The sequence below is a fragment of the Sorghum bicolor genome, chromosome 3, assembly GCF_000003195.3.
Source record: "Sorghum bicolor cultivar BTx623 chromosome 3, Sorghum_bicolor_NCBIv3, whole genome shotgun sequence".
NCBI classification, from domain to species: Eukaryota; Viridiplantae; Streptophyta; class Magnoliopsida; order Poales; family Poaceae; genus Sorghum; species Sorghum bicolor.
Window position 1 is genome coordinate 67,390,234 of NC_012872.2, and position 15,019 is coordinate 67,405,252.

The following is a 15,019-nucleotide window of genomic DNA, read 5'->3' on the forward strand; positions in this document are numbered from 1 at the left end:
ATGCATTATATGCATGGGATGTTGTACGATGTCTTAGAAAGCCATATACTCCTTTGGTATTTTCCCCCTCTATATTGGCGACTGTTTCTATCATCGTCGTCATCTTCCCTTTAAAACATTTCTAATATAGTCTGGCGTTATTGTACCGAAAGAGTGATGGATTACTGGTTCTCAGTCGTGCAACTGTAGCCAACAAAATGAGGAACAAGACTTAGGGGTTTCATATCGTGCTACTTGTCCATCTTTGAACCTCAGAGAAATTGTGTGGATTGGAACTGGCCTTCTCCAATTATTTTCCAGATATAATCCAGAATTGGTTATAGACATATAAATAATAATATGGCCTGGAAACGTCCGTCCGTGCAGTGGACTGAGTACGAAAAGCAACAACATAAATTTGTATCTTTTTCTCCTGTTTTCTTGTGGGGATAAATGCCTATCATACAATATTTCTGCGGTAGAAAGTTGAAATAACATCTGTTTCCGTTGCAATCCTTGTCTGGTGCCTTTGGAAGACCTGCTAGATCTCAGTGTCTCTCTCATATTAAATCATCCAAGGATTTCTGCAATGCTTGCTACAAGAAAATGTGGGGACCCAAAATATATGAGGTGACTCGATGTGTCATTCTCCGCATGAGTTCGAAACTGACATCGGGAATCTATGGTACAAGAAGAGCAGCAATCACCAACTCCATGAAGATGCAGCACTCAGGTACCACAGGCAGATGCCCCCGTGACCAGGTATATCCCCCCAGCAACGAAGCTATTTGTCCAAAGCATTAGGAACAAATGTTTCTGGTTCGGCAAAATGGCTAATGTAACATATATTCTTGTAACAAGAGCTCATGTAACTCAAAGTCCCAGAATTTTTAGAATTTCTAGTGTGTGGTCTGCTCAAAAATGAGCTTATATACAAAGAGAGTATTACAGACAGCTTGAGCTTACACAAGGTCGTACTCCACAAGAGTAATTCACAAGGAAGCAAGCAGCCAAAACATTACCAGAGCAGATGCGGCACTAAATGTACAGCAAAGAAATGCAAATGCAGCAGCAACTTCGAATCTTCCACAAGGGAGTTGAGGATCCCTTCTGCAGAAGTATGCATCCCTCTTGAAAAGTACCACTACGCCTGCAGCTGAGCATGCAGCAGCAAATGAAAGAATTGCCGTTACCTGCATCATATAGTGCAATCTGTCAGAACATCACAAAGCCACATTCCAAAAGTTCAATATCAGAGATCTTGCCAGTATGATTGTGTCTTTGATCCTACCATTAAAAAAAATCATAGAAATTACTTGAAGTTCACAGCTTCACATATGTTTTAGTCAGGCTCAAATTGGTACTGATCAAGGTGACACCAAAAATACTAACAAAACTAGGAAAAGATGCTTCAACATCACGAATATGTAAAGCTAGGTAGTGCTAGGTATAACATAGTGTACCCGATATTTTACATGCCTGCAACAATCGAACACAAATGGGATAATTTTACAGTCACTTATAATATATAATGTGAAACATGAGCAGAACAAAACAGAGCATGAATGCATGGAATGCTCAACATGTTTCCATGTACTGCAGGAATATTTTACATCCAGGTGATAAGGTTTATAGATTGAACATGCTGCGGGAAAAAATGGTACTTAATTTAATTATATGATACATTAATTGGTGACTGGATGGTAGTAGAAACAAACAAGGTTCAGTAACATATAACATGGATAAAAGATGCCTTAAATAATTTACCCAATCGCCAACAACAAATAAGCTCATGAGAAAAGCTTGCTGAAGATCTCTTCTCAATATCAAGGCATAGCAATCAAGACATCCAAGCCCCAAGCTCCATAGTGCTTGTAGTCCCATAGATGCAATCAAGTAGCTGAAATTTATAGAAGTGGCAAAGGTTATGCAGTTGAAACCAAGATCCATAAATGAACAGATGCATTGTATAGCCAATTTCTACACCAAAGCGAGATGAACAAATGCCATTCATCAAAATGAGTGGAATAAACCATGATATACAAAAACAATATAACAGTTAACAATGACAACTCTTCAATTTGATCACTACAAGAAAAAATGGTGAAGTGTTGATCAGTATAGAAACTAGAGAGAAATGGTTGGATAGACTCAATAAATTCTTGTGAATGTATGTACATACTGCAAATCAGAACTCCTAGTGATGGTCAATCAACTCATAGGTTCAGTGCTAGCAATTTGCAGGAATGCTGGTCGGATACCAAGGTATACACATGTTTTCATTTCAATTTTCTCAAATGCATAAACTGCATCAACAAACAAGTTGTCTTGCAAACAAATAATATATGTGGTACTGTTCTGAACAATAAAAGACGCCCACACTCTACAGGGAACCTCCATATCCAATAACACGGCAGGTAGTTCAACGCAGACATAAAGCAAGTAATCAGGCAAAATAATCATGCTACACGCAGATACGGAGCAGATCCCAATCCCATGACCGCACTATGATCCTAGACGCAGATACGGAAGAGAGATCACAATGTTCACGAGCAGAGCACCGCCATATAGGCGCTACGCTAAAGCAATCAGAGATTCAGGGGATAAAGGTCGCAAGCAGTCTGGGACGGTACCAGAAGGCCGTGTAGTTGGTGAACCCGGGCGCGGAGGCCATGGCGCAGATGGACGCGGCGGCGAAGACGAACTGGCCCGTCCGCAGCGCCAGGCCGCCGGACGTCCCGGGGCGTCCGGCCAGTTCCGCCATCTAGCCGGCAGCCGGTCCCCCAACCGCTTCCTCTCAAATGACGCCGCTTTGTTGGTCGGCGGCGGGGGTCTCGGTGGGCGGCAACGGGGCGAAAGAGTGGCGAAAAAGCTGGTGCTTTCGGTGCTGGGGCCTCGCAGGGTGAGGAGGATTTTGGGAATTTTCAACTTTCAAGGATGGCGGATGGGTGACCTGCTCGTATCTCATCACTCATCTCGCTGGAAAAAGATGGCGTCTTTTTGGGATCGGCGGCGACCATGGGTGAAGGACTGAAGTCGTGATTCGTGAACCAATCTGGGTGTGGAGGCATCGGTTAACCGCTGCCCGGAGCCCGGTCACGCACAGGCAGCGGATTGCTGAGAGATTGCTGACTTGCTTGAGTTTAATGATCTGAGTGCGTCTCTTTCGTTTTTTAAAAAAAAGGTGCGTCTCTCGGTCAACTGAGATTGACCTGACAACCTCATCACACTAATCTACACTAATCTTGGCGCCAATCCAAGGACGGAGCAAAACTGGGCTAAAGTTTACTTGTATCGACTTTCCAAGCGTGTCATGACAAGCAAAATCCCATGACGATTTACACTTTGTTGCCAATCCATTACAAAATCCCATGATAGTGCTACCGTGTTATTTTGTAAAATATTTTACAAAGTATGCTATGCATGCCTCATCGTACTGCCACGGCCCACCAAAACCGTGGTTCGCGGAGGCGTCGCTCTTCGTACTGCCACGGCCCACCACTGCAAAGTATGCTATGCATGCCTCATCAATGATCAATCCAATAGTAAAATGCATTCAGGTGCCGTCTCATGCGTTCGGCGCCTTGCATAGTCATCAACGTAGAGTTTTCTTTGCTTCTTTCTTCTTCTTCACGTACGACGGAGACGCCGATGAAATCCAGGGGACGGCTAGCCATAAGTAATCGTATTTGTGTTGTGCACAAACGCCACGAAGTTTTAGATTAGCCTTTTCTAAAGTTCCAAGTTTCCTTTTGTATAGGAAATTCAGACCGTTCACTGATCTGAATAGTGATGGCTGAAATTAACTGATAAAGACAAACGAACGGGCTCGCCCGCTCTCTGTCACGGGGCCCACCCAGAACCGAACCCCGGCCGGCCGGCCGGCCGGAAGCAAAAGCCATTGCCCCTGGCGGGCATGGCATGACCGGGCGCAGCACGGCACAAATAAGTGCTTTCGAGTTGCGACGAAGCTGGCACCGTGTTGTGCGTCAGTCAGTCTGAGACAGTGCGTGTGTGTGTGTGAGGCGGAGGAGATGGCGAGGCGCTTCGTGCTCAACACCGGCGCGGAGATCCCCTCGGTGGGGTACGGCACCTGGCAGTCCAAGCCGGACGTGGTCGGGGACTCCGTCTACGCCGCCGTCAAGGTTTCGCACAGCCGCGCCTTGCACTCGCCCCTACCTCACGCGCTTTGATTTCTTCTGGTCATCCCCACCCCGCCGCGCGCCCTAGTTCCTTTTCTGAATTTTTTGGGTGGTGCCATTGCCTCTGGGAGAATCACGGATGTGGAATTGTTTTCGGATCCTGCAGGCGGGGTACCGACACATCGATTGCGCCAGGGCGTACCGCAACGAAAAGGAGGTATCACTTCTGCATTGCAAGCAGCCAAGCATCACACACATAACTCACGAGTAGCATCTTCAGCTCCAACGCTAACTACTACTCTATAGTCTATATGCTTGTCTGCAATAATATTGTCCCGATTCAAATAGAGTAGCAATTATTTGAGTATGGAGAGCGCTAACATCCACTTTCGTTCGGGTTTATCCAGATTGGTTTGGCGCTGCAGAGGCTATTCGAAGAGGGTGTGGTGAAGCGTGAAGAATTGTTTATCACCTCTAAGCTATGGTAAGCTCAAAGCTTCAGGGCTGAGTATCCAGAAGTTTATTAATTCATCACTTTCTTGCAGGAATTTCTTTGCAGTTTAAGTTTACTGAGTATCCAGATGCTTGTTTGGAGGTTTTAGTCCCTTGCATGTAATTGATCTGTGATTGGCTATATGTTTTAGGCATGATCATCATGCTCCAGAAGATGTGCCGGAGTCACTGGACAAGAGTCTGAACGACCTGCAGCTTGAGTACTTGGATCTATACCTTGTATGCATCTTCCATTTCAGAGTCATGTTTCACTATCTATTTGCTGTAATCTTGCCTTTGTCTTATTACTATCTCACTGTGTGTACTTAACATTGAGATTTCTACTCTACTTTTAGATACTCCTTTTCTTCTTCTTCTTTATATTTAATAATAAGGCACCTCAGCAAGCAAGGGGTATTGATCTGGATCGGGCTACAATAATCCTAAGGTTTTATGAAGTTTATCAACACATATGTGTTATCCATGCCAGTCCATTGCTTAGTAATAATTCTTAGTTTTAATCTGGAAACCTGATCATCTATTGTCCATGGATATGTGGGTTCTGATTCGTGTAATCTAGCCACACATCCACATCCAACTCAACGATTTATATCCAATTATCCACTATTTAACACCCATACATGTTTCTCCATATGGTTTGCTATTGATTTATATTATGTTTTACTTTTGGTGTACATTGTTTTATTATCTACAGGTTTCTCTGGGCATCATGTTTGGCATCTTGAATTTAGAAAAGATATTATCTGTTTGGTGAATTTTACCACTTTATTTAAATTGAATTATATTTTTCTTTGAGGGAGTGTTAGATAATTACCTATTGGAGCTATTTAACTTTGTTTAATGATTTTTTAAAAAAATAATACTGAGTAATTTTGTAGATACATTGGCCATTTAGACTCAAGAAGGGGACCGACTGGAGTAGCCCTGATAACTTTCTTCCACCTGACATCCCAGCTACTTGGGGAGCAATGGAAAAATTATATGATACTGGCAAAGCTCGCGCAATCGGTGTGAGTAACTTCTCAACAAAGAAATTGGGTGACCTGCTTGCCATAGCTCGTGTACGTCCAGCTGTTAATCAGGTGGAATGTCATCCGGGTTGGCAGCAAACTAAGCTCCATAGCTTTTGTCAGTCAACTGGTATTCATCTCTCTGTAAGTCTGCAGCACACTTAAGGGTCTGGCTTGCTTATGTTAGAGGGCTATGTTCTTATTCTTACTGACTTTGTATCTGCATTTTGCAGGCGTACTCACCGCTGGGTTCACCTGGTACGGCTTGGATGAAAAGTAACATCCTGAATGAACCAGTCGTCACCTCGATAGCAGAAAAACTTGGGAAATCTCCTGCACAGGTGGCGCTGCGCTGGAACATTCAGATGGGTCACAGCGTACTACCAAAGAGCCTGAACGAGGGAAGGATAAAGCAGAATCTTGATGTTTATGATTGGTCTATTCCAGATGACTTGCTTGCAAAGTTCTCTGAGATTGAACAGGTTTGTGATACTCTTTTTAATACTTATTAAAAGGGGAGATATTGCATTGGTATTTTTATTATGATTGGACATCTTCATAGGGTGAAATTATACTTTGGAATTTCACCATGTGAAAATTCATAAGATTTGGTATTCTTTTTTTCTTTTTTTGCTTTGGGTGGGTGGGGGGCAAGTTCAAAGGATAAATTTGCATTTTTTCTAGATATTTTTTCAAATCAACTTGTCTCGTTATTATTTACTTTCTCGTAGAGGTAAGAGTTTTTTTTCCATAGTGCAGACTCTGCAGAGTGTATCTGACTACCGTATTTGTTGACCTTCAGGTTCGGCTGGTCAGAGGCGACTTCACGGTTAATCCAAAGAGCGTTTACAAGACCCTTGAGGAGCTCTGGGATGGGGAAATTTAGTATCGATCTTGGAGTTAATCCTGAGCAGGGAGAAACCTATATTAGTGCCGGGCACTTGGCATACACCTCCATATTCGCGCATAGGAAATGACGGTGGTTTTCATCCCTAGTGTCACCGTGGATGTTGATCTTCTGTTCTGAATGAAGCAGTTAATCACCCTGGCAGGTGGCTGCATTCTATCCGATCCTGTTCTTCCAGTACGTATCTGCATCAGACAATTGGCATCGCCTATCTGTACACAGTTATCTACTTATACAAAGGATAACTTATTTGTGCCTGTGAATATGATTAGCACATTAACACTACTATTGTGCCTGTGCTTAGCATCTAGCACTGCACAATTGCACAAAACAAATTGCCCGTTTTGAACAATTCTGGCGTTGGCGTGGCGGGTCTCTGGCCACGGGGTGCTCTCATGATGGGCTCTGTTTCGTCACAGGCCACCGTCAAGCCCTATCCGAAGCCACGCACAAGCAGAACATCGGCCCAGCTGATGGGAACGGTGCGAGGAGCCCAAGCGGGAGCACAACTACAATGGCAGGCGCTCAACGCGGAACTAGAACATCCTTCCCTTTCGGGCTTCCGTTCCACGCGGAAAAAGTTCAGACGAAACGCGCGAAGCTCCGGCGGTAGTGGGGACCTTTCTACACTACTCAAAAGGAAAGGCTCGCCGAGCAAAATTCCCGAAGAGAACCGACCGTGCAACCGAGAACCGACGAGGCGACGAGACAAAGACAGGCGATGCCAAAGTTTCAGCCAAACACGTTTTCGGCCTTGTTTAGATGCGAAAAGATTTTGGATTTCGCTACTGTAGTACTTTCGTTTGTTTGTGGCAAATATTGTCCAATTATAGACTAACTAGGATCAAAAAATTCGTTTCGCGATTTACAAGTAAACTACGCAATTAGTTTTTATGTTTGTCTATATTTAATACTTCATACATGTGTTGAAAGATTTGATGTGATGAAGAATTTTGAAAACTTTTTGGTTTTCAAGGGAAACTAAACAAGACCTGAACTGCCTATTTCTCCCTATGATGTTGAACAAACAGGAAACCCGCATCAGAAGTTTGGAACCGAGAGGGTGAAACTTGAAAGCCCCATGCATGCATCGGTATCGCTCGACGGTGGTGGATGGTAATCGACATGTGGCGGTGGCTACGTGGCCGCTTCCGGGCCCAACGTACCCCCCGTGACTCTGGTGCGCACAGCACAGACGACAGAGACACAAAGGCCGATACAGCCGTTTTCAGGGAAAAGGAAAGGGCGAACTGATCCCGTCACTGCTTACGCTCGTGAGTCGTGATATCGACGACTCGCCAATCCCGCATTTGACTCGCCAATCGCACTCACAATGCAGACTCTACGATAGAGTCTAAAGTTATTTATTACCTCGAACAATATGAACTTGGAGTCTTATTTAGACTCTAAGTCCACATTGTTCGAGGTAATAAATAACTTTAGACTCTATGATAGAGTATGCATTGTGAGTGCCCTAAGTGGACAGACCGTGCTCATCCTCTGCGTTGCCTCATTGGCTGCCAATTCGGCTGGACCCTGGACTCGTGGACGACTCGCTCTCTGTCATTGGCCCTCCATGATTCACTTTATTAGACCAGTCTCAGTGAAGGTTTTACCAGGATGTCATGCACATTTATTATAGTGTCATGTCAGCAAAATTGCACTTTTTGTATGGAACGAAGAAGAGAGAGAAGGAAGTAGTTTCACAATGGTGAAACTCCGCGGACGTTGTTTCCCACGCGGTGAAACGGGATGAAATCCCCACTGAGGGCTAAATCGTTTCACCATCTTGCATGTGATCCAATCATTTTGCAGTAATTAAATGCTTTGTCCAGCCTAGGAAACGTCAAGGTAAAACACATGCATTGTGAAGTTTGTTTTATTATTCGTTTCATTGATGCTCTGTCAGCGGATTTGTTTTGAAAATAGTGCATGAAACGGACCACTGAGACTGACCTTAGTGATCAACAGCTCTTTTAGAAGGCTTCCTTTCAAAAATGTTCTTTCACACACACCATACACACACATATGTATGATCAATGAATTAAAATTTCTACTCTCATTTGTCTCTTGAGTCTCTTGCTGCTTTACATTAGAGCACTCTTTGCTCTAATTTTAAACAGATGCGACTCGTAATATATAGTGCGGATGATGTTACATGGTCAAAGAGGTTCCTCTGCGTTGCCTCTACGATTGCGGACAAAAAGGTTCCTCCGCTTCACCTCCTCGTGTAGATGCCAAATGAATAACCGGGGCGGGACACGGCCCAATCGACGAAAAGCAGGAGTAGGTAACCATAATTCACATCCCCGTGCGATCATGTCAGCCACGTTCCACAAATGACAAGATGATTTTAGAGCCTGTTTGATAGTATATACTAGCAGCTACTCTTGTTAGCTGACCAACAAATTCATATATCAAAATAGCTAGCTAACTACTCCCTGTTAGTTGAGTGTTATTTGGAATCTTGGGTCCACCAGCTAAAACTGGATGTATTAGTGGTTTCTATTTGTTATTAGCACACGTACATCTATATATTCTATAAAGACAAACCCCACTAAACTAATTCTCTTGTATCTCTTTCCGCCACATCACCATCCACTTCTCCTTCTGTCGCATGCAATTAAGTGCGTACTCACAAATAATTTCAGTAGTGGATGTAGCTGTCGAAACATGACCATGCATGCATACTGCTAGCAATTATTCTCTCACATGATCTCCTCTCTTCCTCTTTCGAAACTGACTACTAAAACTATATTTAGATGACTCAATAGACTACAATGAAGCCATATTTATATTTCCTCTTCATACCCGCAACAACGCGCGGGGAATCCTCCTAGTAAATATACTTCTCTTGTCCTGATATATTCGTCGTTTTGGCTCTACACTAAGGCCCTGTTTAGATTGGAGATGAAAATTTTTTAGGTGTCACATCGGATGTGTCGGAAGGATATCGGGAGGGGTTTTTAGAAACTAATAAAAAAATAAATTACATAGCTCGTCAGGAAACTGCAAGACAAATCTATTAAGCATAATTAATCTGTCATTAGCACATATGGGTTATTGTAGCACTTAAGGCTAATCATGGAGTAACTAGGCTTAAAAGATTCGTCTCGCAATTTTCAACCAAACTGTGTAATTAGTTTATTTTTTTATGTACATTTAATGTTTCATGCATGTGTTCAAAGATTCGATGGGATGGATGAAAAATTTTTGGGTGGGAAACTAAACGGAGCCTAAGTACAACAAAAATTAGCTAAATCTAGACACAAGTGCGGACAGATACCTTGAAGATTGTGTGAATCTAGACAACAACTGCTACTTCTAGAACGATACACATAGAGGATAGAGGGAGTACTTATTAAAACAAAACTATTAGCTAGAATGAGACAGATAGGGATATAGTTTATCCCAACTGTTTTTTAGACACATAGTGAAATACAGCTATTAGAGATTCGTCATAATTAATATTTAGCAAATGTTTTTTCGTCCTAGTATATATATGTCATGCGATTCCGAAAAGCTGCAGCCTTCCCTTGCTTTTCAAATGAGGTTGTCGACGCCTCTGCAAGAGCCTCTCATGGTCCATAGAGGGAGCCCGTTTGTTTATCTTATAAGCCGTATTTATTTTGCCAATCAACAATATTTTTCTTTTACGATAAACTAGCGAACAAGACTTTCAGTCCTAACTTTTTAAAACCAGCGGCTTTGTGAGTATTATTGCCGACGGACACTGGGACAGCACAACAAGCAATTGCGTTGGAGAAGGCCTAATACAATCGCCCTACCAAAAAGGAAATCACACTATTGGAATGCTCCGGTCTCCGGAGAGGCGAAAAGCAGAATGCTCTTTCAGGTAAAGTCAAAAGATCCGATCCCATGCCCATTCTCAACATGCATGCTGTGTCAGTACTCGGCAGTGTTGCTCGTGATCAGTCGTTTTCACGGCCAGGAAACAGAAACCCCGGCAAGCCACTTGGCGCACCCGCACCAGTGACCAGCCTAGTCGGAACGAAGCACCCCGAACGAGCGAGGCCACCGGTTCCCGACGCCCGCCCCGCCCCGCGCCGCGCCCAGCCGGCCTCGCCGACCGGGCCCGCGCCGCCCTATATATCGCTGATAGGCACCACTGACCACCCCTCCCTCTCCTCGCGACCACCGTTCTGCTGCGCCCGCCCCCTCTACGTTCCCCCATTTCCGGTGCTTCTGCCGTGTGACAGAGAGCGCCCAGTGGCAGAGAGGGGCGGCGATGGCGCGGCACTTCGTGCTCAACACCGGCGCCAAGATCCCCTCCGTGGGGCTCGGCACCTGGCAGTCTGACCCCGGCGTCGTTGGCAACGCCGTCTACGCCGCCGTCAAGGTCCGCATAAACCCGCGTCCGCCTCCTGTTTTCTCCCCCACTTCCCTTGACTTTCCAGATTACAATCCCTTTGTGCAACCCTGTTTCCTGAATTGTGGGAGATTCTTCTTCTCCCAGGAATTTCACACGATTGCTTTCGGATCGTGCAGGCGGGTTACCGACACATCGATTGTGCCAGAGTTTACGGCAATGAAAAGGAGGTAACAATTAACTAGTTTTGTAGACCGTTCCAAACTGTAGCCTTTTTTAGGTACTGGTACATAGCTTTGGTTGGTCAAGTACTCATGCGTTCAAAACGTGTCGGCCAATAGATTCACTTCCTTATGGTTCTTGTTTTTTGGGTGCATGTATGACTTGTTATTTATTCTCCTGCACATGCATCTAGAGAACAAGAAAAACAATGATACAAGTACTGCAATCTAGGAGTACAAATCATATCCCTCCATGTGAGAACCATATCGTTAATACTGGAAATTTCTCCTGTCCATTTATTCTAACATTTACATGGGCAAAATATCGCTGTCCAGTATGGGCTTATAGTGAACCTGACTTAGGGTATGAATAAAGGCCTGATTAAGGACTATTCTGAAACTCAGTGGCCAAATTGACATGGCTTTATGGCATGCATAGCTCGCAAGCAGCATTTACCCCTCTTAGGATAAGACAAATGTTGCCTGCAATATTGTCTCCATTCATATTGCATAACAATTGGAGCAATGAAAGCCTCATATCCATTTTTGGATTGTCCAGATTGGTGTGGCGCTGAAGAAGCTATTTGAAGAGGGTGTAGTGAAGCGAGAAGATCTGTTTATCACCTCTAAGCTATGGTATGCTCAAATCTCTGGTGATATTCCAATATTTATGTCTCATGCATCTCAAGTTGAGTATGCCTATTTGAAGTTTTCAGTCATTCATGTCGACCTGATTTGGGGATGGCTTATGTTTCCAGGAATGATCATCATGCTCCTGAAGATGTGCCTGAGGCACTAAATGAAAGTCTGAATGATTTGCAGCTTGAGTACTTGGATCTTTATCTTGTACGCATTTCCTATTTACAATCATATTTCACCTGGTTTCCTCTATTCTGGTCTCTATACCATTAACATCTCCCTTTGTGTGTGCTGATATAGCTACTTCTGTATATTTTCATTTATTTTTTATCAAAAAAAGGTCTACTTGGCAAGCTGAACTAATTTATGCTTAAATGTTAATCATAGTATGATCATTTATTTTTCCATGCCAGTCTATTGCATGCTATTTCTATGTATGGTTTCTAATGTGGAAACTGGAAACATGGTTTTCTATGCCATGTATTGAATATATGTGCTCCTATTCCCTGAATTCTGTCTGTTCAGTTAGCCATATTACCATATTTCTTTCAAAAAAAAAAAAAGTTAGCCGTATTACATCCATGGGCGTTCCTCCATCTTATTTGGTATGGATTGGCATGGTGTTCTTGATTTCTGGTGTAAAATTGTTTATTGTAAAATTGTCAATCTGAAGATAATTTCTGGTGTAAAATTGTTTATTGTTTCAAGGTCACTTCTGCTGTTTGTTTTTGGCATCATGAATACATTGCAGAGAATATTATGTATGTTTGATGAATTTTGTCTTTTATGTTGTGCCACATTTTTTTCTCTGGTAGACTGGTACCTTCGGATTATCGTTTGATGATTATGTTTGAAAGTTGAATGTGTTTATTTAAGCATGATGTTTATGAATTATTCAATTAAAATCTCTGATCATCTGTGTATTTTGTAGATCCATTGGCCAGTTAGAGTCAAGAAGGGAACAAACCACAGTCCTGAGAATTTTGTTACACCTGACATCCCTGCTACCTGGGGGGCAATGGAAAAGTTATATGATGCTGGCAAAGCTCGTGCTATTGGTGTCAGTAACTTCTCCTCGAAGAAATTGGGTGACTTGCTTGCTGTAGCTCGTGTACCTCCAGCTGTGGATCAGGTGGAATGTCATCCTGCTTGGCAGCAAACTAAGCTCCATAACTTTTGTCAGTCAACTGGTGTTCATCTTACTGTAAGTCTGATTACCGCACATATTTCTTTATCACCAAACAAACTAGATTGCTTTTGCTGAACATCATTTTTCTATTTTTTTAATCTGTATGTATGTTGCAGGCTTACTCACCACTAGGTTCACCTGGTACAACTTGGATGAATAGTAATGTCCTTAAAGAACCAATAATCATCTCAATAGCTGAGAAACTTGGGAAAACTCCAGCACAAGTGGCTCTGCGCTGGAACATTCAGATGGGTCACAGTGTACTTCCGAAGAGCACAAATGAAGAAAGGATAAAGCAAAACCTTGATGTTTATGATTGGTCAATTCCAGATGACTTGCTTGCAAAGTTCTCTGAGATTAAGCAGGTATGTGTACCGAGTACCCTTCACGATACTTTAATGAGGATAAAATTGCATTGATATTTCTTGATGATAATTAAACACCTTTATAGGATAATGTACATTTCAAAACGTTACCTTGTGTCCTTGTTATGCTCCTTTGAAGTTCATATGATTTGGATTTATTCTGATAAACAAATCACTTGGAGGATTCTAAATTGCTAGGGTTAAGTAGCACCTGTAATTTTTTAGCTTTCTTGGATCTCGAAGCGCCAGTAGTGCTGTACAGGAATCTAGTAAGGGTGCGGGTCCCTACTTATTTTTCCCTTGATTGTGCACTTGCAAAGAAATAACCACAGCTGCAATAGTTACTAATATACTATAAACATGTCATTATACATGTAAGACGAATTATGTTTCAGCGAGATGCTGTCCCCTGCCCTTAATGCACCCCCGCACACTAGCTGAAAAATTGTCCTGGTGCTGTAGTCACAGTTCTCTGGCAACCTAGGATGTTTTCGAATAATAAGATCATCAACCCCATGACCGGATTGCCCCTAGCCATTCTCAACCTTGATATATGGTGCTATATGTACCAACTCCATGAAAACAAATATTGCATCACATCTTATATTTGTAGCCCCCGAGCCCCCCTGTTTGTGGCTCGCTAATTCTTTCTTGAAATGTTGCCACTAGATTTACTTATCTTCATGACTTGATTTTTATAAGGTACGAACCTTTCCCTCTGAGATTCTATTAAAAAGAAAAAAACATAAAAGATGTGCGAGTTCAAGAATACTTGCTGTAAGATTAATAAACACATTTTTGTAACTTTGGATTTTTTTAACATTGTGATGCTTACCTGGCATGAAAATACTTGTGGATGTCCAACTTTGTGCTATTTGGTGCTGACACATGACCAGTCTGGATAGAGTGTGTTTTTTCTGGGAAAGCAAGATAGAGTTCATGCCTTATTATTCACCTTGGGTAGAATAGAATCCAATCAACGCCATCATTGTCCAATCATCATTTTTGCTTGTTGCGTAGGGCAAAGCTGTATTCCTTGTCTATATTGTTCAATGTAAACCACTTAATGTCTGTATACACAGAAAAGTTCTCGACCTCTGTCATCAATTGTTTTTCTAGAAGAATATCAGTAAAAATTTCTGAACCTTCTTTCACCAATCCAGTTCATTAATCAATAATATTGAACTACTATTGCATCCATCTTTTTTCCTTTAAGAGTTAAGACCCTTACATAACACGACTGAATGCATCTGACAATTTTATTTTGTGATCTTCAGGCTAGGCTACTTAGAGGCAACTTCGCTGTTAACCCAGCGAGCGTTTACAAGACCCATGAGGAGCTCTGGGATGGTGAACTTTAGGAAGGACACCGTTGTTCATCCTGAGCAGGGAGCAGCGTTCCATTAGGGCCTGTCAGATCATTTTATCTCCAAATTTGCTCTTTAGAATTGAAGGTTCAGTGCTCGGAAGCTCTGATGCCATCCTGTGTCACGAGCTGCTGCAGTCCATCCTAGTCCTAGTATCAATTGATTTTTCTGGTAAACTGTGACCAAAGAAGTTAATTCGCCAGGCATCATTGGTCTGTATTGGAATTTCATCGTTTATCTCCTCACACTATTTCTTTTTATGCTCCATTTATTCTCTCTGTGAATTTGGTGAACGTGCTAACTTGATTATCCTATAAACAAATGTGCATTTAGCGTATGACTCAGAATTGACATTTT

General features: G+C 42.6%; 3 protein-coding genes across 3 annotated transcripts; 2 read left to right on the forward strand and 1 right to left on the reverse strand.

Annotated features, from left to right (window-relative positions):
• Window positions 810–3,101, reverse strand: LOC8060091 (CASP-like protein 5B1). The gene is made up of 3 exons (XM_021456870.1): window positions 2,613–3,101; window positions 1,747–1,879; window positions 810–1,172 (listed from the first exon to the last, which is right to left on the reverse strand). The coding sequence occupies exons 1-3, from the start codon at window positions 2,741–2,743 to the stop codon at window positions 972–974; spliced, it is 465 nt and encodes a 154-aa protein (XP_021312545.1). The 5' UTR covers window positions 2,744–3,101; the 3' UTR covers window positions 810–971.
• Window positions 3,817–6,836, forward strand: LOC8058902 (NADPH-dependent aldo-keto reductase, chloroplastic). The gene is made up of 7 exons (XM_002456587.2): window positions 3,817–4,124; window positions 4,288–4,338; window positions 4,529–4,605; window positions 4,766–4,853; window positions 5,513–5,788; window positions 5,878–6,126; window positions 6,447–6,836. Exons 1-7 carry the CDS (start codon window positions 4,014–4,016, stop codon window positions 6,528–6,530), a joined length of 936 nt encoding a protein of 311 aa, XP_002456632.1. The 5' UTR covers window positions 3,817–4,013; the 3' UTR covers window positions 6,531–6,836.
• LOC8060092 (aldo-keto reductase family 4 member C10) lies at window positions 10,562–14,999 on the forward strand. Its single transcript, XM_002456588.2, has 7 exons — window positions 10,562–10,911; window positions 11,061–11,111; window positions 11,662–11,738; window positions 11,861–11,948; window positions 12,673–12,945; window positions 13,047–13,295; window positions 14,573–14,999. The coding sequence occupies exons 1-7, from the start codon at window positions 10,801–10,803 to the stop codon at window positions 14,654–14,656; spliced, it is 933 nt and encodes a 310-aa protein (XP_002456633.1). The 5' UTR covers window positions 10,562–10,800; the 3' UTR covers window positions 14,657–14,999.